This window comes from Staurois parvus, unplaced genomic scaffold (assembly GCF_062004578.1).
Source record: "Staurois parvus isolate SC_StPar_1 unplaced genomic scaffold, SC_StPar_1.0 ptg002105l, whole genome shotgun sequence".
NCBI lineage: Eukaryota > Metazoa > Chordata > Amphibia > Anura > Ranidae > Staurois > Staurois parvus.
Genome location: NW_028319901.1, coordinates 262,154 through 285,359, shown reverse-complemented (window position 1 = coordinate 285,359; position 23,206 = coordinate 262,154). Strand labels below are relative to the sequence as shown.

Genomic DNA, 23,206 nt, shown 5'->3' with positions numbered 1-23,206 from the left:
TGAGCTGCCGGCAAGGAGAGCAGAGGGAGATGAGGAGCTGGGATGGGGAGCAGGAGGGATGAGCTGCCGGGATGGGAAGCAGGAGGGATGAGCTGCCGGGATGGAGAGCAGGAGGGATGAGCTGCCGGGATGGAGAGCAGGAGGGATGAGCTGCCGGGATGGAGAGCAGGAGGGATGAGCTGCCGGGATGGAGAGCAGGAGGGATGAGCTGCCGGGATGGGGAGCAGGAGGGATGAGCTGCCGGGATGGGGAGCAGGAGGGATGAGCTGCCGGGATGGGGAGCAGGAGGGATGAGCTGCCGGGATGGGGAGCAGGAGGGATGAACTGCTGGGATGGGGAGCAGGGGGAGATGAGCTGCTGGGATGGGGAGCAGGGGGAGATGAGCTGCTGGGATGGGGAGCAGGGGGAGATGAGCTGCTGGGATGGGGAGCAGAGGGAGATGAACTGCTGGGATGGGGAGCAGGAGGGATGAGCTGCTGGGATGGGGAGCAGGAGGGATGAGCTGCTGGGATGGGGAGCAGGAGGGATGAGCTGCTGGGATGGGGAGCAGGGGAGATGAGCTGCTGGGATGGGGAGCAGGGGGAGATGAGCTGCTGGGATGGGGAGCAGGAGGAGATGAGCTGCTGGGATGGGGAGCAGGGGGGGATGAGCTGCTGGGATGGGGAGCAGGAGGAGATGAGCTGCTGGGATGGGGAGCAGGGGGAGATGAGCTGCTGGGATGGGGAGCAGGAGGAGATGAGCTGCTGGGATGGGGAGCAGGGGGGGATGAGCTGCTGGGATGGGGAGCAGGAGGAGATGAGCTGCTGGGATGGGGAGCAGGGGGAGATGAGCTGCTGGGATGGGGAGCAGGGGGAGATGAGCTGCTAAATTACTGCTCGGAGGAGAAGCAGAGAAGGATGGGCCACTGAGTGGGGGCAGGGGGAGATGAGCTGCTGGGAGGATAAACAGGGGTAGATGAGTTGCTGAGAATTGTGGGGATGAATTTCTCCACAGTACCTGCAGCTGCAAATGCTAGTGAGGGCTTGTTTTAAAGCTTTTAAAGAATATGTAAATCATTAAATGTCAAAAGCTTGGCCGTGGCTTCACTTCAATAGCACCGAGTTCTAGCGGAAACAGATAAATCGGGAGCTGTGATGTACAGACAGGAAACATGTTACCCCCGAAGGGACTTTGGATTCTGTTCAGCAAATCTCACACATATGAAATGAGTCCATTTAATAAAGAACACCTCCCAACCTTCCTTACTAATGCCTTCCAAGCCTCCTAACGATCGCTGTGTTACATCTGGGAGGTGGAACTGCAAGTTCTGTCGGATTTCAGAGAACATTCCCCGAGGTTTTGCTGATTTCCTAGTCGGGTGTAAATGAATCCTGACCTAGATTAGGCCTGGTGTCATTTACATTGCTTAATAAATATACTTTGAATTTTAGGATGCAGAGCCGCGGGGCGATCATAGATGACGGAGCATCCTGAAAGAAAAACATTTGAAGGATAAATTTAGCTCCTTGGGTTGGCAAGCAGCTCGTTTGCTTAAAGCCTTCCCTCCGGTCTTGCACGGTTGTACCGGCTCCTCTCCTGGGACTGAAACGGCTTCCTCTGATTTCACCGCACACTGTGAGCTCCTCACAATGTGCATTAGAAGCTGCAGCCGGTCAGAAAGAGCTCCGTCTCGCTTCCTGGTCAGAAAGAGCTCCGTCTCGCTTCCTGGCTGGAGGACGTCCAACATCATCTAGCGCTTCCTCCCCTTTCCTTCATTGGATTTCTTTCACAGTTGCTGCTGTATGACCCCCCCCAAAAAAAAAAAAATCTACCGATTTCTTCACTTATGTCTCAGAAATGGTGTACTATGTTACCAGGTTACACAACAGCAATAATCACTTCTGCCTTCCAGGTCATCATGGTGACTGGCGACCACCCGATCACCGCCAAGGCCATCGCTAAAGGCGTGGGTATCATCTCCGAGGGTAACGAGACTGTGGAGGACATCGCCGCTCGCCTTAACATCCCAGTAAATCAGGTGAATCCCAGGTAAGCTGTGACATTTATTTAAGCCTTTGATATGGTACTAATCGACCAATGAGTGTTATCGATCGATATAAAATCGAATTTCTAGATTTCCTTGAGTAATCGTACCTACAGACACAGGGATAGCCACTGTGAGATCAGGCTGTGCCTCCTGAGTAGTACGGTGATTGCACTTTACTGCTCCGCTCAATTCGGTGCTATAGAAGAGATTTGGATACAAGGCGACTCAAGCAATCTCTAGGTGTCCTGCCCAGGGGCGGACTGACAACTCATGGGGCCCCCGGGCAATAGGGGATCATGGGGCCCTTGTGTCCTCACCAGGGGCGGACTGACAACTCATGGGGCCCCCGGGCAATAGGGGATCATGGGGCCCTTGTGTCCTCACCAGGGGCGGACTGACAACTCATGGGGCCCCCGGGCAATAGGGGATCATGGGGCCCTTGTGTCCTCACCAGGGGCGGACTGACAACTCATGGGGCCCCCGGGCAATAGGGGATCATGGGGCCCTTGTGTCCTCACCAGGGGCGGACTGACAACTCATGGGGCCCCCGGGCAATAGGGGATCATGGGGCCCTTGTGTCCTCACCAGGGGCGGACTGACAACTCATGGGGCCCCCGGGCAATAGGAGATCATGGGGCCCCTGTGTCCTTGCCCAAACTCAAAAAGCCTATGAAAAAGGTACCAGGAGCATCTCATGGGGCCCCCTACTGACCCCGGGCCCTCGGACACTGCCCGGGTTTCCAAATGGTCAGTCCGCCCCTGGTCCTCACCCACACTCAAACCACACCCAAAAAAGCCTATGAAAGGTACTAGGGGCATCTTCTGGGGCCCCTACTGACCCCGGGCCCTCAGGCAGTGCACGAATGGTCAGTCCGCCCCTGGTCCTGCCATTTAAATTGGTGTAGTCGTCCAGTAAGGAAGCCAACTGCGCTATCTGAGAAGTCTACGGCCACAAGAGCAAACTTCTGCAGTTCATATCTACCTGTAGAGAACATACTTAAGCGCTCACATTCAACATCTTCACCTTTGCCCTATGGACGATGAAGGCGGATATGCTGCCAGCGGGATCACTAGGAACTAATTAGAACAGCATTTCATTAAATGATTGTGTGCTGCTGTTTGCTCAAGTAGTACAATGTCGCCACCCAATGGCAGCCTTTAGGTAATACAGGCTGAGAATTGTGCCAAGTTTTTAAATACACTGCTATTATTTTGAACACAACTGTATATACTGTATACACGACTCAAAAAAAATGAAAGGAAGACTTTGGAAACCCATCGGATCTCAATGGGGAGGAATCTCCTGCTGGATCTCTATACTGACATGGACGGGGTGATGTGTGAGGAATGTAAGGACGCCCCATCGTTTGATGGAAATGAAAATGATGGACCTACAGAGGACTGAATTCAAAGACACTCCGAAAATCAAAGTGAAGAAATGATGCAGCAGGCGAGTCCATGTTGGTGAAATGTCATTGCAGCAACTCAGAATTGCCCTCAGTAGTCTGTGTGGCCCCCGCGTACTTGTATGGATGCCTGACAACGTCGGGGGAGGCTCCTAATGAGACCACGGATGGTGTCCTGGAGGGTTTCCTCCCAGATCTGGACCAGGACATCACTGAGCTCCTGGACAGTCTGAGGTGCAACCTGGCGGTGTCGGATGGACCGAAACATGACATCCCAGAGGGGTCCTATTGGATTTAGGTCAGGAGAGACTGGGGGCCATTCAATGGTATCATTTCCTTCATCCTCCAGGAACTGCCTGCATGCTCCCCCCACAGGAGGCTGGGCATTGTCATGCACCAGGAGGGACCCAGGACCCACCGCACCAGGAGGAAACCAGGACCTACTGCACCAGGAGGAACCCAAGACCCACTGCACCATGAGGAACCCAGGACCCACCACACCAGGAGGAACCCAGGACCCACCGCACCAGGAGGAACCCAGGACCCACCGCACCAGGAGGAACCCTGGACCCACTGCACCAGGAGGAACCAAGGACCCACTGCACCAGGAGGAACCCAGGACCCACTGCACCAGCGTAGGGTCTGCCAATGGGTCCAAGGATTTCATCCCCATACCTAATGGCAGTCAGGGTGCCATTGTCTAGCCTGTAGAGGTCTGTGTGTCCCTCCATGGAGATGCCCCCCCAGACCATCACTGACCCACCACCAAAACGGTCATACTGAACCATGTTACAGGCAGCAGAACGTTCTCCACGGCTTCTCCAGACCCTCTCATGTCTGTCACATGTGCTCAGGGGGAACCTGCTCTCATCTGTGAAAAGCACAGGGTGCCAGTGGTGGACCTGCCAATTCTGGGGTTCAATGGCAAATGCCAATCCAGCTCTATGGTGCCGGGCAGTGAACACAGGGCCCACTAGAGGACGTCGGGCCTCGGGCCACCCTCATGAAGTCTGTTTCTGATTGGTTGGTCAGAGACATTCCCACCAGTGGCCTGCTGGAGGTCATTTTGTAGGGCTCTGGCAGGGCTCACCCTGTTCCTCCTTGCACAAAGGAGCAGATACCAGTCCTGCTGATGGGTTAAGGACCTTCTACGGCCCTGTCCAGCTCTCCTAGAGGAACTGCCTGTCTCCTGGAATCTCCTCCATGCTCTTGTCTCCTGGAATCTCCTCCATGCTCTTGTCTCCTGGAATCTCTTCCATGCTCTTGTCTCCTGGAATCTCTTCCATGCTCTTGTCTCCTGGAATCTCCTCCATGCTCTGGAGACTGTGCTGGGAGACACAGAAAACCTTCTGGCAATGGTACGTATTGATGTGCCATCCTGGAGGAGTCGGACTGCCTGTGCAACCTCTGTAGGGTCCAGGTATGGCCTCATGCTACCAGTAGTGACACTGACCCGAGCCAAATGCAAAAATAGTGAAAAACAGTCAGAAAAGATGAGTAGGGAAAAATGTCAGTGGCCTCCACCTGTAAAACCATTCCTGTTTTGGGGGTTGTCTCATTGTTGCCCACCTAGCGCACCTGTTCATTTCATGAACACCAAACCAGCTGAAACTGATGAACATCTCCCTCTGCTACTTACCTGACCAGATCCATATCCCGGGAGTTTCATGGACGTGATGCTAGACTCGGATTACAAAGTCTTCCTTCCATTTTTGGAGCACAATTGGATTCCTTTCCACTAGTATTACAGCATCCTAAACTTTCAGATCTGTCGGAAAATGTCCAATCAGAGATTGTCTTGGCGTTATTTCGATCTCTCTCTTTTTTTTTTTTTTTGGAAGTTCCAGTCAAGCAAGTCATTAGTTGGAAGAAATTTTTTTTTTCTGGAGGCCTCAATTTTAAAAGCAATCAGAATGGCGGGGAATGGAACAACTGATTGATTGAGCGACTGGCTTTACCCATGAGGGTATTCCTGCAGGCTGGGCCCCTGTCTGGGGAGAGTGACCCTCTCTATTACTCCCTGTGTAATGGGGGGGGGGGGTAAATGCAACATTTTACAGTTGTCACCGGAACAGGAATAGATGGGAAATCTTCCAATGGGGACACCTGTTCTGGTGATTAAGAAATAATATATCTCACTTTTGGAAAAATATCCTCTCGGTTCCTGTGGTGTCTCTAGGACCGGAAGTGAAGGGAAATCTCCCCAAGGTGGATACAGACCAGGGGCGGAATGACCATTTGGAAACTCGGGCACTGCCGAGGGCCCGGGGTCAGTAGGGGGCCCCATGAGATGCCCCTGGTACCTTTTTTCATAGGCTTTTTTGAGTTTGGGCAAGAACACAGGGGCCCCATGATCCCCTATTGCCCAGGGGCCCCATGAGTTGTCAGTCCGCCCCTGATACAGACAGCAAAATAAATGTGACACACTCTAACCCTTCAATATCTAAATCTTATAATAAAAATTGGCTCTAAAGCTAAAGTTTAATCAGCACTAATTCATTTTTTAAATAAAACCTTCGCAGTCATTACATACCTTATGTTAGATCCAGTGACATCATCATTGGGTCTCTGTGCTTCTCTCTGCAATGCAGGCAGATCACAGCTGGTGGGAGGAGCCAGAAGGGGGCTTTACATAGCTTCCTGAAAACATTAAAGCCCCCTGCCTCGGTACTCATTTCAGGATACAAAAGTAAAAGTTGGTTACTTTGGTTTTGTCGCAGAGAGGCGAAGGCGTGCGTGGTGCACGGGTCGGACCTGAAGGACTTTACCTCGGAACAGCTGGACGACCTCCTGAAGAACCACACGGAGATCGTCTTCGCCCGCACATCGCCGCAGCAGAAGCTGATCATCGTGGAGGGTTGTCAGAGACAGGTACACTTAGCTGCCTTGGAACACCCACACTGGCTTGTGGCCAAATCTGAATGAATGATTTCCGGCCCAGTGAAGCCAGAAAATCACCATGAAAGCCAGGCAACTAGCATTTTCTAGCACAGGGAACACCTGTAACCTCTGTAGCACAGGGAGCACCAATGGCAGCAGTCTCTGTAGCACAGGGAGCACCAATGGCAGCAGTCTCTGTAGCACAGGGAGCACCAATGGCAGCAGTCTCTGTAGCACAGGGAGCACCAATGGCAGCAGTCTCTGTAGCACAGGGAACACCAATGGCGGCAGTCTGTAGCATAGGGAGCACCAACGGCGGCAGTCTGTAGCACAGGGAACACCAATGGCGGCAGTCTGTAGCACAGGGAACACCAATGGCGGCAGTCTGTAGCACAGGGAACACCAATGGCGGCAGTCTGTAGCACAGGGAACACCAATGGCGGCAGTCTGTAGCACAGGGAACACCAATGGCGGCAGTCTGTAGCATAGGGAGCACCAATGGCGGCAGTCTCTGTAGCATAGGGAGCACCAATGGCGGCAGTCTCTGTAGCATAGGGAGCACCAATGGCGGCAGTCTCTGTAGCACAGGGAACACCAATGGCGGCAGTCTCTGTAGCACAGGGAGCACCAATGGCGGCAGTCTCTGTAGCATAGGGAGCACCAATGGTGGCAGTCTCTGTAGTACAGGGAACACCAATGGCGGCAGTCTCTGTACCACAGGGAACACCAATGGCGACAGTCTCTGTAGCACAGGAAACACCAATGGTGGCAGTCTCTGTAGCACAGGAAACACCAATGGTGACAGTCTCTGTAGCACAGGGAGCACCAATGGCGGCAGTCTCTGTAGCACAGGGAACAACAATGGCGGCAGTCTCTGTAGCACAGGGAACACCAATGGCAGCAGTCTCTGTAGCACAGGAAACACCAATGGTGACAGTCTCTGTAGCACAGGAAACACCAATGGTGACAGTCTCTGTAGCACAGGGAGCACCAATGGCGGCAGTCTCTGTAGCACAGGGAACACCAATGGCGGCAATCTCTGTAGCACAGGGAGCACCAATGGTGGCAGTCTCTGTAGCACAGGGAACACCAATGGCGGCAGTCTCTGTAGCACAGGGAATACCAATGGTGACAGTCCCTGTAGCACAGGGAATACCAATGGCGACAGTCTCTGTAGCACAGGGAATACCAATGGCGGCAGTCTCTGTAGCACAGGAAACACCAATGGCGGCAGTCTCTGTAGCACAGGGAACAACAATGGCGGCAGTCTCTGTAGCACAGGGAACACCAATGGCGGCAATCTCTGTAGCACAGGGAACAACAATGGCGGCAATCTCTGTAGCACAGGGAGCACCAATGGTGGCAGTCTCTGTAGCACAGGGAACACCAATGGCGGCAGTCTCTGTAGCACAGGGAACACCAATGGTGACAGTCTCTGTAGCACAGGGAACACCAATGGCGGCAGTCTCTGTAGCACAGGGAACACCAATGGCGGCAGTCTCTGTAGCACAGGGAACACCAATGGCGGCAGTCTCTGGAGCACAGGGAACACCAATGGCGGCAGTCTCTGTAGCTCAGGGAACACCAATGGCGGCAGTCTCTGTAGCTCATGGAACACCAATGGTGGCAGTCTCTGTAGCTCAGGGAACACCAATGGCGGCAGTCTCTGTAGCTCAGGGAACACCAATGGCGGCAGTCTCTGTAGCTCAGGGAACACCAATGGTGGCAGTCTCTGTAGCTCAGGGAACACCAATGGTGGCAGTCTCTGTAGCTCAGGGAACACCAATGGCAGCAGTCTCTGTAGCACAGGAAACACCAATGGTGACAGTCTCTGTAGCACAGGGAACACCAATGGCGGCAGTCTCTGTAGCACAGGGAACACCAATGGTGACAGTCTCTGTAGCACAGGGAATACCAATGGCGGCAGTCTCTGTAGCACAGGGAACAACAATGGCGGCAGTCTCTGTAGCACAGGGAACACCAATGGCGGCAATCTCTGTAGCACAGGGAGCACCAATGGTGACAGTCTCTGTAGCACAGGGAACACCAATGGCGGCAGTCTCTGTAGCACAGGGAACACCAATGGTGACAGTCTCTGTAGCACAGGGAATACCAATGGTGGCAGTCTCTGTAGCACAGGGAACACCAATGGCGGCAGTCTCTGTAGCACAGGGAACACCAATGGCGGCAGTCTCTGTAGCACAGGGAACACCAATGGCGGCAGTCTCTGGAGCACAGGGAACACCAATGGCGGCAGTCTCTGTAGCACAGGGAACACCAATGGCGGCAGTCTCTGGAGCACAGGGAACACCAATGGCGGCAGTCTCTGTAGCTCAGGGAACACCAATGGCGGCAGTCTCTGTAGCTCATGGAACACCAATGGTGGCAGTCTCTGTAGCTCAGGGAACACCAATGGTGGCAGTCTCTGTAGCTCAGGGAACACCAATGGCGGCAGTCTCTGTAGCACAGGAAACACCAATGGTGACAGTCTCTGTAGCACAGGGAACACCAATGGCGGCAGTCTCTGTAGCACAGGGAACACCAATGGCGGCAGTCTCTGTAGCACAGGGAACACCAATGGTGGCAGTCTCTGTAGCACAGGGAATACCAATGGTGACAGTCTCTGTAGCACAGGGAATACCAATGGCGGCAGTCTCTGTAGCACAGGGAATACCAATGGTGACAGTCCCTGTAGCACAGGGAATACCAATGGTGACAGTCTCTGTAGCACAGGGAATACCAATGGTGACAGTCTCTGTAGCACAGGAAACACCAATGGTAGCAGTCTCTGTAGCACAGGGAATACCAATGGTGACAGTCTCTGTAGCACAGGGAGCACCAATGGCGGCAGTCTCTGTAGCACAGGGAACACCAATGGCGGCAATCTCTGTAGCACAGGGAGCACCAATGGTGGCAGTCTCTGTAGCACAGGGAACACCAATGGCGGCAGTCTCTGTAGCACAGGGAATACCAATGGCGACAGTCCCTGTAGCACAGGGAATACCAATGGCGACAGTCCCTGTAGCACAGGGAATACCAATGGCGACAGTCTCTGTAGCACAGGGAATACCAATGGCGGCAGTCTCTGTAGCACAGGAAACACCAATGGCGGCAGTCTCTGTAGCACAGGGAACAACAATGGCGGCAGTCTCTGGAGCACAGGGAACACCAATGGCGGCAATCTCTGTAGCACAGGGAACAACAATGGCGGCAGTGTCTGTAGCACAGGGAACACCAATGGCGGCAATCTCTGTAGCACAGGGAGCACCAATGGTGGCAGTCTCTGTAGCACAGGGAACACCAATGGCGGCAGTCTCTGTAGCACAGGGAGCACCAATGGCGGCAGTCTCTGTAGCACAGGGAACACCAATGGCGGCAGTCTCTGTAGCACAGGGAACACCAATGGCGGCAGTCTCTGTAGCACAGGGAACACCAATGGCGGCAGTCTCTGGAGCACAGGGAACACCAATGGCAGCAGTCTCTGTAGCTCAGGGAACACCAATGGCGGCAGTCTCTGTAGCTCCGGGAACACCAATGGCGGCAGCCTCTCTCACTGCTGAAACTCTCAATGTGGTCTCCTCCACAGGGCGCCATTGTGGCTGTGACTGGCGATGGTGTCAATGACTCTCCGGCTCTGAAGAAAGCTGATATCGGCGTGGCCATGGGCATAGCGGGGTCGGATGTCTCTAAACAAGCTGCGGACATGATCCTATTGGACGATAACTTTGCCTCCATTGTGACAGGAGTGGAAGAAGGTTTGTGACTGTGGGGGGGATATTAGAGTGTAAGCTCTTGTGGCGCTCCGACTGATGTGAATCTATGGCATTTATTATAATGTGCAATTAGTTCGTTGGCACAGCTGATTTTATTCTCTTTTTATATCGCAGGTCGGCTCATTTTTGACAACCTGAAGAAGTCCATCGCCTACACGCTGACCAGTAACATTCCGGAGATCACGCCGTTCTTACTCTTTATCATCGCCAACATCCCTCTGCCTCTGGGCACCGTCACCATCCTATGTATTGATCTGGGCACAGACATGGTATGAAATTCTATGTAGCACAAGTTGCCAGGGTCAGGGAGCATGATGATAGGAGGAGAGAGCAGAGTGACTGGATGATGAGCTCATTCATTTGCTGCTTCTCTTTTCACTTTCCAGTCGTGGGCTGGGGGGGGAGCGACCAGACCTGTATCAGAGAAAAATCAGGTCCCCACCATTATACAGTATATGTATTTCATTTCTATATTTACCTGTGTGCCCTGGAGATCGTCTTTAATGGCGCGTAGCTTACGATCGACTCATTGGAAGAAGAGCTGGCAAGGTTTTGTGGGTGTCTTTTGCCTCCTCTTCACCCTCTCAGTGTCACTGTTCCCCACCTTGTGCAATGGTTATGTAGTCGTGATGGCGGGATGACGTGTCACATGACTCGATTTCTTCTTTTTTTATTATACACTAGGTGCCCGCCATCTCATTGGCCTATGAAGCTGCTGAAAGTGACATTATGAAAAGACAGCCCAGGAACCCCCGGACGGACAAACTGGTGAATCAGCGCCTAATCAGCATGGCGTACGGGCAGATCGGTAAGTGCCAGGCCTCTAAAAGAGAACCAGCTACGTCATGAACTTTTTTTTTAGTTAATGTTCCCCTGAAAAGGTAAAAAAAATACAGCTCTGTCTGTAATATCTTTAATCCTGTGCTTTCCCCTGCACTACCCATTATTGTCCAAAAGATGTCCTCAGTCTTCCTGTTTGGCTGACAACCAGAAGATGAAAGGAAAGACTGTGCTAGCTCCTGATGAAGGGAGAGTTAAGCCCTTGAAATGTGTTGGCTTACTTAATGATCTTTTATCAAGAGCAATAAATCTATACTGGAGGGCTAGAAGTGTCTCTGAAGTGGTATCACAGGGGGGCAGCTGGAGGAGTCCTGGGGATGGTACCACAGGTGGGCAGCTGGAGAAATCCTGGGGTTGTTACCACAGGTGGGCAGCTGGAGGAGTCCCAGGGCTGGTACTACAGGTGGGTCGCTGGAGGAGTCCCAGAGATGGTACTGCAGATGGGCAGCTGGAGGAGTCCTGGGGCTGGTACCACAGGTGGGCAGCTGGAGGAGTCTCAGGGCTGATACCACAGGTGGGCACCTGAAGAGCTAAAGGAGTCTCGGGGCTGGTACCAAAAGTGGGCAGCTGGAGGAGTCTCGGGGCTGGTACCACAGGTGGGCAGCTGGAGGAGTCCCGGGGCTGGTACCACAGGTGGGCAGCTGAAGGAGTCCTGGGCTGGTACCACAGGTGGGCAGCTGGAGGAGTCTCAGGGCTGATACCACAGGTGGGCACCTGAAGAGCTGAAGGAGTCTCGGGGCTGGTACCAAAAGTGGGCAGCTGGAGGAGTCCCGGGGCTGGTACCACAGGTGGGCAGCTGGAGGAGTCCTGGGGCTGGTACCACAGGTGGGCAGCTGAAGGAGTCCTGGGCTGGTACCACAGGTGGGCAGCTGGAGGAGTCCCGGGGCTGGTACCACAGGTGGGCAGCTGGAGGAGTCCCAAGCCTGGTACCACAGGTGGGCAGCTGAAGGAGTCCCGGGGCTGGTACCACAGGTGGGCAGCTGGAGGAGTCCTGGGGCTGGCACCACAGGTGGGCAGCTGAAGGAGTCCCAGGACAGGTACCACAGATGAGTAGTTGGAAGGGATCTCAGGAATGGTACTAAAGGTGCGCAGATGATGCTCTCATCCTTTACGCTTTTTTTGGACTTCTCTGGGGATTAATAGAGATGCCTCATATGTTAGAGAGATGCCTCTTAAGATTGGAATGACACCATTTTGCCTGTGGGTCCAGCGCTCCACCAGCCCATTTCATAGGTTAAAAATGCTTTCTGTGTCCCCATAGAGGAGAATTCACTTCCTGTTCTGTCTGACACCTGGACAGGAAGTGAGGGAAAATCCCTATCAAGGGGACACAGACAGCAGTACAATCCTGATGGGGGTTCTGAACGTTCCATCTTCTACTAGAGAATGTGTTTTCCTTCAGAGTGACACCGATCACCCTCTTACATCCATAATAAGCATACATGCCGCTACATGTGATTTCCCCTGCAGTACCAGTTATTGGCCATAAGATGTCCTCAGTCTACCTGTTTGACTGACACTCAGAAGATGGAAAGACATAGCTCCTGATGAAGGGAGAGTTGAGCCCCTGAAATGTGTTGGCATTTTTGTTTGTTCTATGTTGCTTTTGTTGTCTGTGTCCTAGAGGAGGAAAATTCACATTCCTGTCTGACATCTATCACCTGGACAGGAAGTGAGGAGAATTCCCTGTCAAAGGAACAGAGACAGCAGTAGAATCCTGATGGAGGTTCTGAACCTCCTAAATTCTACTGGAGAATGTATTTTCCTTCAGGTTACACCTATCACCCTCCCACATTTATGCCGCTACATGTGATTTCCCCTGTAATACCTTTTATTGGCCACCAGATGTCCCTAGTCTGTTTGATTAATGGAAGATAGAAGATGGAAGGAAAGACATAGCTCCTGCTGAGCTGAGCCCCCAAATGTGTAGGATTTACCATCTGATTTTTTTTAATCAAGAGTAATCTATACGGGACTTATACATTTGTAACCCTCTCATCCTTTACACTTTCTTTGGACTGCTCCCCTGACCTATAGGGATACCCCGTATGGTAGAGGGCTGCTTCTCATCCTTTACACTTTCCTTGGACTGCTGTCCTCACCCGTAGGGATTTCCTGTATGGTAGAGAGCTGCCTGTTAGGACTGGAAATGACACCAGATTAAATTCACCTTTGGGTCCACCAATACCCATTTCATAGGTTTTAAATGCTGTCTGTGTCCCCGTAGAGGAGAATTCACTTCCTGTTCTTTCTGACCCTTGTCACCTGGACAGGAAGTTCCCTGTCAAAGGGACAGAGACAGCAGTACAATCCTGATGGAGGTTCTGAATCTTCCATACTCTACTGGAGAATGTGTTTTCCTTCAGGGTACACCGATCACCCTCCTGCATCCATAACGAGCACGAATCCTGCTACATGTTATTTCCCCTGTAGTATCATTTAATGGCCACAAGATGTCCTTAGCCTTCCTGTTTAAGTGAGGCCCAGAAGATGGAAGGAAAGACATAGATCCTGATGAAGAGAGAGTTGAGTCACTGAAATGCTTTGGCTTTACCTTCTGATATTTAAAAAAAACAAAACAGGAAGTGATCACTTAATGGCCACAACAGATCTCCCAGCAGCCAGCATCAAGAGAACTGCCCCCCAGCAATAATAGACTCTTCAGGCAACAATGGACCCCCAAAACAAAATACCAGCCTAGAAACAATAGACCCCCAGCAGTTACAACAGATCTCCCAGCAGCCAGCATCAACAGACCCCCCCCTGAGCAATAATAGACTCCTCCGGCAACAATAGACCCCCAAAACAAAACACCAGCCTAGCAACAATAGACCCCCAGCAGCTACAACAGATCTCCCAGCAGCCAGCATCAACAGACGACCCCCCCCCAACAATAATAGACTCCTCCGACAACATTGGACCTCCAAAACAAAATACCAGCCTAGCAATTATAGACCCCCTGCAGCTACAACAGATCTCCCTGCAGCCAGCATCAACAGACCCCCCGAGCAATAATAGACTCCTCCGGCAACAATAGACCCTCAAAACAAAATACCAGCCTAGCAACAAAAGACCCCTGCAGCTACAACAGATCTCCCTGCAGCCAGCATCAATAGACTCCCCCCCCATAACAATATACAATATTCCCCTCCCTCAACAGTAGATCTCTTTCCAACAACGATTGACCCTCATCAACAATAGATCTCCCACAAGCAACAATAGACCTCCCTAGCAACAATAGACCAGCACACAAAAATAGACATCCTTCAGTGACAATGTATCCCCCAGCAGCAACAATAGACCTCCCTGGCAACAATAGACCAGCACACAAAAAAAGACCCCCTTCAGTGACAATGGATCCCCCAGCAGCAACAATAGACCTCCCTAGCTACAATAGGCCAGCACACAAAAATAGATCCCCTTCAGTGACAATGGATATCCCACCAGCAACAATAGACCTCCCTAGCAACAATAGACCAGCACACAAAGATAGATCCCCTTCAGTGACAATGGATCCCCCACCAGCAACAATAGACCTCTCTAGCAACAATAGACCAGCACACAGATACCCTTCAGTGACAATAGATCCCCCAGCAGCAACAATAGACCTCCCTAGCAACTATAGACCAGCACACAAAAGTACACCCCCTTCAGTGACAATGTATCCCCCAGCAGCAACAATAGACCTCCATGGCTACAATAGGCCAGCACACAAAATAGATACCCCAGCAGTCAGCAGCAATAGGTCCTCCAGCACCCCTTGCCATTACATACTCTCAGTGCTGGAGGTGCCCCCAGGGGCATCCCCACTGCGTTCCCGCTGAAGAAAAGCCCTGCTTATCACCCTCCTGCATTCATGATGAGCTCCCAAGCTTTTCCATGCACTATGTGTGATCTCCCCTGTACTACCTTTTATTGGCCACAAGATGTCCTCAGTCTTCCTGTTTGACTGACACCCAGAAGTCGGTGGCAGTCCCTGATGAAGGGAGAGTTGAGGCCCCGAAATGTGTCGTCTTTACCTTCCGCTCTTTCAGCAAATCTATACTGGACCCATCATGAATGTGTGATGCTCTCATGCTTCACCTGGACAGGAAGTGAGGGGAAATCTCTCAAGGGGACACAGACAGCAGTACAACATTGATGGAGGTTCTGAACCGCCCCCTCCCCCGCCCCCTGCTGGAGAATGGGATTCCCTGCAGGTTTTTTTTTTTTTAATTAGCGCAGCTTTTGAAGTGAGAAATAAAAAGAAGCCGGCTTTGTTTTCGCAGTTACGAGCCGCGTAGATGAATTGCCCCGCCGCCGGAGCGAATTGACGGATTACAGCCGAGCGGCGAGGGGCGCGGCAGACGCGGGGAGCCCCGCGGTTTTATTGAGCCTCGGTAAACCAGAACTCTGCGAATAATAGCCGGGCTCCTAATTGCCGGGGCTTTCTTTGTATCGCAGCCGCTGAAATAAATGGTAATCGTGTGATGAATCACTCCCCGCCGACGCCGCGCTCTGCCAGAAAGCGCGGCTAATGAGCTCCCTTTTTTCCTTTGAAGTCGCCTTTTTATTTATTAAAGGGAAAGATTGCATTTCTTATAGAAGACCTGGGGCTGCTAGTGCTGACTTCTGCCTGAAAATGCCAAGTGTCTGGCTGTTCCTGGGCTGTGAGGCGCCGACCCCGGAACAAGCATGCAGCGCAGGAAAGCCAAAGGGAGGCCGGGAGCCGTCGTTTGCATTTTTTGTTCTGAATCAGCGACTTACGGGGCGCCGAATAATGTCAGAGCCAGGAAACAAGCATTTTCAGGAGAACAGAAAATGGTCGCTCCTAGGCTTTAAATCTGACCTCCGACCTCTCCTTCTGTTGTACCGACTCCTCTCCTGGACTGAAACGGCTGATTTCACCGCACACTGTGAGCGTCTCACAATGTGCATTAGAAGCTGCTGCAGGATGTCCAACATCATCTAGTCTTTCCTCCCCAGCCTGACTGTCCCTGGCCCCGCCCCTTTCAATAATTAGAGCTCCGCCTCAGTTCCTGGCTGACGGACGTCCAGCGTTATCTAGTCTTTCCTCCCCAGCCTGACTGTCCCTGGCTCTCCCCCTTTCAATAATTAGAGCTCCGCCTCAGTTCCTGAATGCAGGACGTCCAACGTCATCTAGTCTTTCCTCCCAACCCTGACTGCCCCTGGCCCTGCCCCTTTCAAAAATTTAGAGCTCCACCTCATTTCCTGGCTGGAGGACGTCCAGCATCATCTAGTCTTTCCTCCCAACCCTGACTGCCCCTGGCCCTGCCCCTTTCAATAATTAGAGCTCCGCCTCATTTCCTGGTTGGAGGACGTCCAACGTCATCCTAGCGCTTTCTTCCCAAGCCTGACTGTCCCTGGCCCCGCCCCTTTCAAAAATTAGAGCTCTCATATATCTATATTGTACCGCGCTCCAAAATTAATAAATCTAAGTGCTCTAAATAAATAAATAAATATTGTATATAACTAAAAATTCAATAATAATCTATATCCATAATACTTAAATTCATAATTGCATAATACTTGAATCCATAATTGAAGTGAATCAAAAAAATTTCATTAATATTTGTAAATCAATGCAAAAAAACTGCGTGCCTGAAAAACTATTCAAAAGTGAAAAAATATATAATGATATATAATGAAAATATAAAAAATAGTTCAGTTCATACGAATTGAGATGGTAATGTGAATCAATCTGATTGGCGTGGTAAGTCTATGTTCATGACATGAACCTCTCTCTCCTTCCTCCTCTCCTTTCTCCTCAATTCAGCTTTTCTCAATTAGGATTTTCTCCTCTATCTGCTTGGCTTATTCCTCCATGAACGATACATACATAGAAAAAGGAAAAAGAAACATAGTGTCTTATCCTGAGTAAAAATGTTTAATGAGCTTCTGATCTCCCACTCACATGGTATCAGCAAAAGTAACGCTTTTGTGTAAATAAATCCAGGTCCTCCTGCAAACAGCCCTGCAGGTGTGTGTGTGTTCACTCGCTATACTCGCCGTTTCCTCTGTGGATGCGTGATGACGTCACCGCCCCTCCCCTACGCGTTACGCTACAGGGACTCGTAGCTTCCTCTGGGGGATGTAGTTTTACATGTCATCCTGCACCGAAGGTTATATATATCCTACCGACGCCATTTTTGCTATGATATAATCGTTCTTGATGCCCCCTCCATATTAAAGGAGTCCAAATTGAACCACAATTTTAACAATGTTATATATATTAATAGTGCGCCTCTTCATCCTCCGGCTGCATATCGAATGCTTCCACACACACCTTTCACAATTGGGATTGCAAACTCCTACTTTTACATCGCCATAAAGATAATGATAATCATTACTATAATCTCCACAATTTTCATACCATATCTCCATAATAAACATTTTAATTCATTTATAAACATTTTTAATAGAAATAACCTTAAAATGAATATGACAATAACTAATTTAATAATATGCTAAAATATTAAAATAAAATAAAAATAAAAATAAAAATAAAAAATATAAAATATAAATAAAAAATAAAATAAAAAATATATAAAAATAAAAATAAAAATGAAAAATAAAAGTAAAAAAAAATAAAAAAATAAAAATATAAATAAAAATAGACATAAGAAATAAAAATAAAAATAAAAATAAAAATAAAAAATAAAATAAAAAGAAAATAAAAATGAAATAAAAATAAAAATAAAAATAGAAATAAAAATAAAAATATAAATATATTATTTTATTTTTTATTTTTATTTTTATTTTTATTTCTTATGTCTATTTTTATTTTTATTTTTATTTTTTTTTTACTTTTATTTTTCATTTTTATTTTTATTTTTATATATTTTTTATTTTATTTTTTATTTATATTTTATATTTTTTATTTTTATTTTTATTTTTATTTTTATTTTATTTTAATATTTTAGCATATTATTAAATTAGTTATTGTCATATTCATTTTAAGGTTATTTCTATTAAAAATGTTTATAAATGAATTAAAATGTTTATTATGGAGATATGGTATGAAAATTGTGGAGATTATAGTAATGATTATCATTATCTTTATGGCGATGTAAAAGTAGGAGTTTGCAATCCCAACTGTGAAAGGTGTGTGTGGAAGCATTCGATATGCAGCCGGAGGATGAAGAGGCGCACTATTAATATATATAACATTGTTAAAATTGTGGTTCAATTTGGACTCCTTTAATATGGAGGGGGCATCAAGAACGATTATATCATAGCAAAAATGGCGTCGGTAGGATATATATAACCTTCGGTGCAGGATGACATGTAAAACTACATCCCCCAGAGGAAGCTACGAGTCCCTGTAGCGTAACGCGTAGGGGAGGGGCGGTGACGTCATCACGCATCCACAGAGGAAACGGCGAGTATAGCGAGTGAACACACACACACCTGCAGGGCTGTTTGCAGGAGGACCTGGATTTATTTACACAAAAGCGTTACTTTTGCTGATACCATGTGAGTGGGAGATCAGAAGCTCATTAAACATTTTTACTCAGGATAAGACACTATGTTTCTTTTTCCTTTTTCTATGTATGTATCGTTCATGGAGGAATAAGCCAAGCAGATAGAGGAGAAAATCCTAATTGAGAAAAGCTGAATTGAGGAGAAAGGAGAGGAGGAAGGAGAGAGAGGTTCATGTCATGAACATAGACTTACCACGCCAATCAGATTGATTCACATTACCATCTCAATTCGTATGAACTGAACTATTTTTTATATTTTCATTATATATCATTATATATTTTTTCACTTTTGAATAGTTTTTCAGGCACGCAGTTTTTTTGCATTGATTTACAAATATTAATGAAATTTTTTTGATTCACTTCAATTATGGATTCAAGTATTATGCAATTATGAATTTAAGTATTATGGATATAGATTATTATTGAATTTTTAGTTATATACAATATTTATTTATTTATTTAGAGCACTTAGATTTATTAATTTTGGAGCGCGGTACAATATAGATATATGAAATTAACATCCATACACCTGGAGAGGGTGTAAAAAGTACCTGGCGATCTAAATACTTAATTATTTAATCAAGCACGTCAATTGATTTATTAGTCGTTCACTTTATTCATAAATTCAATATTATTAGTATTTTTATACACTGAATTTATTGCTTTATAAGTAAGAAAACTTCTAGTGGCTCACAAGTATTTCATTAATTTGCATTTTTGAAAAATTAGAGCTCTGCTTCAGTTCCTGGCTGGAGGACGTCAAGCATCATCTAGTCTTTCCTCCATCCTGACTGTCCCTGGCCCCGCCCCTTTCAATAATTAGAGCTCCGCCTCATTTCCTGGCTGACGGACGTCCAGCGTCATCTAGTCTTTCCTCTCCATTCTGACTGTCCCTGGCCCTGCCCCTTTCAATAATTAGAGCTCCGCCTCATTTCCTGGCTGACGGATGTCCAGCGTCATCTAGTCTTTCCTCCCCAGCCTGACTGTCCCTGGCCCCGCCCCTTTCAATAATTAGAGCTCCGCCTCATTTCCTGGCTGGAGGATGTCCAACATCATCTAGCTCTTTCCTCCCCAGCCTGACTGTCCCTGGCCCTGCCCCTTTCGATAATTAGAGCTCCGCCTCATTTCCTGGCTGCAGATTGTATAAAGTGTAACTAAAGCCAATTTATATATTTTTGGATAGAGTAAGGAAGCGGTTAGAACCCCTGTAAAGTTTTGATCGCTGTGCCCCTGCTGGTGAGATTTGGGATGTACATGTCCCGGTGACCACTGTCAGAAACGTATGAGAAATCCAAAATATTGTGGCTGCCACCAGAACAGGAAAGAAGGAGAAATCTGCCAATGGGGAACAACCAGGTAAAAGTGGATTTCTCCCCACTTTGGAGAGATTTCCCTTCACTTCCTAATGTTGAGCCCCCGAAACGCGTTGGGTTTGCCTGCTGATCTTTTATTACATCTATACTGGGGGGGTCTTCCCTCTTGAGGACGAAGTATTGTTGTCAGCCTTGCTCTTAAATGGTTTTAAAAAAAACGATTTGTGTACAATAAATATTGATTGATTATAAATCGGAGCGTTTGAGACATTTATGGTATGCAATCCCTTCACAATTATTTGTTTTGGTTGGTGATACTCTAAGGGGTCTATTTACAAAAAATACACCGTGTGGATGTTGCCTACATTTGCACAGGAATGGCGGTCACATTATTTTTAATATGATTATCTCCTATGATCACCAGCTCCATCTAGTGGCCATTTGGAGGTATTGTTCTGAAATATCTTAATAGAAAAAACAGTACCACATTGTGGCCGCTAGATGGAGCCGTTGCTGAGCCAATGAAATGATCTGCCCGCTCTTGTCTTTTCCTCATGGGCATGGTCTGTCTTTTCAGGTATGATCCAAGCTCTGGGCGGCTTCTTCACCTACTTTGTCATCCTGGCGGAAAACGGCTTTCTGCCGGCCCGGTTGCTTGGGATCCGATTGGACTGGGACGATCGCTCAATGAACGATGTGGAAGACAGCTACGGACAAGAGTGGGTAAGTACGGAAAGGCCTAAAACCAGGGGCGGACTGACAACTTATGGGGCCCCCCAGGCAATAGGGGATCATGGGGCCCCTGTGTCCTTGCCCAAACTCAAAAAAGCCTATGAAAAAGGTACCAGGGGCATCTCATGGGCCCCCTACTGACCCCGAGTTTCCAAATGGTCAGTCCGCTCCTGCCTACAACCCGTCAACTCAATGGTGGAGCACATTAGAGGCGGAGCTAACATGGACCAACCACGGTCCAACAGCCATTTGTCTCGGGGTTTCTTCCATTTGTAAAAATTGCAAATTATTTATTCTATTTTTCTTTCTATTGCAATATGATTGGAATGATTGATTGGTTAATTGATTGATTAATTGATTGGATTTCCACGTGCTCATCCCCTGCCTGGACAATATGGGCGACCCCCATTTTTGATGTTTTCGTACATCAGAGCCATTTTTTTTTTTTTTGCAAATTATTCATTCTGGTTTTTTTTCTATTGCAATATAATTGGAATGATTGATTGGTTAATTGATTGATTAATTGATTAGATTTCCAAGTGCTTATCCCCTGCCTGGACGATATGGGCGACCCCCATTTTTGATGTTTTCGTACATCAGCGCCATTTTGTTTTTTTTTGCAAATTATTCTATTTTTTTTCTATTGCAATATAATTGGAATGATTTATTGATTGATTAATTGATTGGATTTCCAAGTGCTCATCCCCTGCCTGGACGATATGGGCGACCCCCATTTTTGATGTTTTCGTACATCAGCGCCATTTTGTTTTTTTTTTGAAAATTATTCTATTTTTTTTCTATTGCAATATAATTGGAATGATTTATTGATTGATTAATTGATTGATTAATTGATTGGATTTCCAAGTGCTCATCCCCTGCCTGGACGATATGGGCGACCCCCATCTTTGATGTTTTCGTACATCAGCGCCATTTTGTTTTTTTTTGCAAATTATTCATTCTATTTTTTTTTCTATTGCAATATAATTGGAATGATTGATTAATTGATTGGATTTCCACGTGCTCATCCCCTGCCTGGACGATATGGGCGACCCCCATTTTTGATGTTTTTGTACATCAGCGCCATTTTTTTGTTTTGCAAATTATTCATTCTATTTTTTTTTCTATTGCAATATAATTGGAATGATTGATTGGTTAATTGATTGATTAATTGATTAGATTTCCAAGTGCTTATCCCCTGCCTGGACGATATGGGCGACCCCCATTTTTGATGTTTTCGTACATCAGCGCCATTTTGTTTTTTTTTGCAAATTATTCATTCTATTTTTTTTTCTATTGCAATATAATTGGAATGATTGATTAATTGATTAGATTTCCAAGTGCTTATCCCCTGCCTGGACGATATGGGCGACCCCCATTTTTGATGTTTTCGTACATCAGCGCCATTTTGTTTTTTTTGCAAATTATTCATTCTGTTTTTTTTTCTATTGCAATATAATTGGAATGATTGATTGGTTAATTGATTGATTGGATTTCCACGTGCTTATCCCCTGCCTGGATGATATGGGCGACCCCCATTTTTGATGTTTTCGTACATCAGCGCCATTTTTTTTTTTGAAAATTATTAATTCTATTTTTTTTCTATTGCAATATGATTGGAATAATTGATTGGTTAATTGATTGATTAATTGATTGGATTTCCACGTGCTTATCCCCTGCCTGGACGATATGGGCGACCCCCATTTTTGATGTTTTTGTACATCAGCGCCATTTTGTTTTTGTTTTTTTGCAAATTATTCATTCTATTTTTTTTCTATTGCAATATAATTGGAATGATTTATTGATTAATTGATTGGATTTCCACGTGCTTATCACCTGCCTGGACGATATGGGCGACCCCCATTTTTGATGTTTTCGTACATCAGCGCCATTTTGTTTTTTTTTGCAGACCTACGAACAGAGGAAGGTGGTAGAATTCACGTGTCACACGGCGTTCTTCTCCAGCATTGTGGTGGTCCAGTGGGCCGATTTGATCATCTGTAAGACCAGAAGGAATTCCGTCTTCCAGCAAGGCATGAAGTAAGAACGTTGGTGGGCGGGGCATGAAAAAAATGACCCATAGCTTAAAAATGGACTTACAGTCAAATTTTTTTTTTTTTTTGGGGGGGTTATATTTACATTTTTGTAATGACAGCAGCATGGGGGACGGGCTTTGATTTGATTTTGGTGACCTCTAACCACACCCGTCTCTCCCCAGGAACAAGATTTTGATATTTGGGCTCCTTGAAGAGACCGCGCTTGCTGCTTTCCTGTCCTACTGCCCAGGGATGGACGTGGCCCTCCGAATGTACCCTCTGAAGTGAGTAGATCCCAGTCCCCACAGGGGCTCTTGCGTAGAAGGAACGAGAGGAGGCACCTGCCTTTCCTGGTGGCCCATGTTATTATATTGCTACTGCGTTGCTCCTTCCCGGCCGCTGTACATATTTCACGCTTCTGTACATTTCCTGCTCCCCTGCAGCACACTATGGTTTCTTCCTTTGGCTTGTACCTCACTGCCCCATAGGAAGGAACCATGGCACACTATTGGGTAGACAGGTATTTGACCCACCAAAAGGGTCAAACACATGCAGTAGTCAAGGGACGGGGCACTTGAAAGGTAAGTACAGTGAAGGAAATGTGTATTTGCTACCCTGCTGATGTTGAATGTTCGCCCCTCACAAAGAAATGATCGGTCTACAAATGGAATGTTCGGTGTATTGTAACACTGAGAGACAGAATACAACAACAAATTCAG

At 47.7% G+C, this 23,206-nt stretch overlaps 1 protein-coding gene across 1 annotated transcript in view; it reads left to right on the top strand.

Moving 5' to 3' along the window:
* The window catches only part of LOC149432801 (sodium/potassium-transporting ATPase subunit alpha-2), a 63,844-nt gene that overhangs the window by 31,370 nt on the left and 9,268 nt on the right, over positions 1-23,206 (top strand). The window contains exons 14-21 of the mRNA XM_089664929.1: positions 1,892-2,028; positions 6,153-6,303; positions 9,899-10,067; positions 10,200-10,354; positions 10,770-10,893; positions 20,300-20,445; positions 22,361-22,491; positions 22,670-22,771. Of these exons, the coding sequence (XP_089521055.1) occupies positions 1,892-2,028; positions 6,153-6,303; positions 9,899-10,067; positions 10,200-10,354; positions 10,770-10,893; positions 20,300-20,445; positions 22,361-22,491; positions 22,670-22,771 (1,115 nt within the window). The remainder of the gene's footprint in view (positions 1-1,891; positions 2,029-6,152; positions 6,304-9,898; positions 10,068-10,199; positions 10,355-10,769; positions 10,894-20,299; positions 20,446-22,360; positions 22,492-22,669; positions 22,772-23,206) is intronic.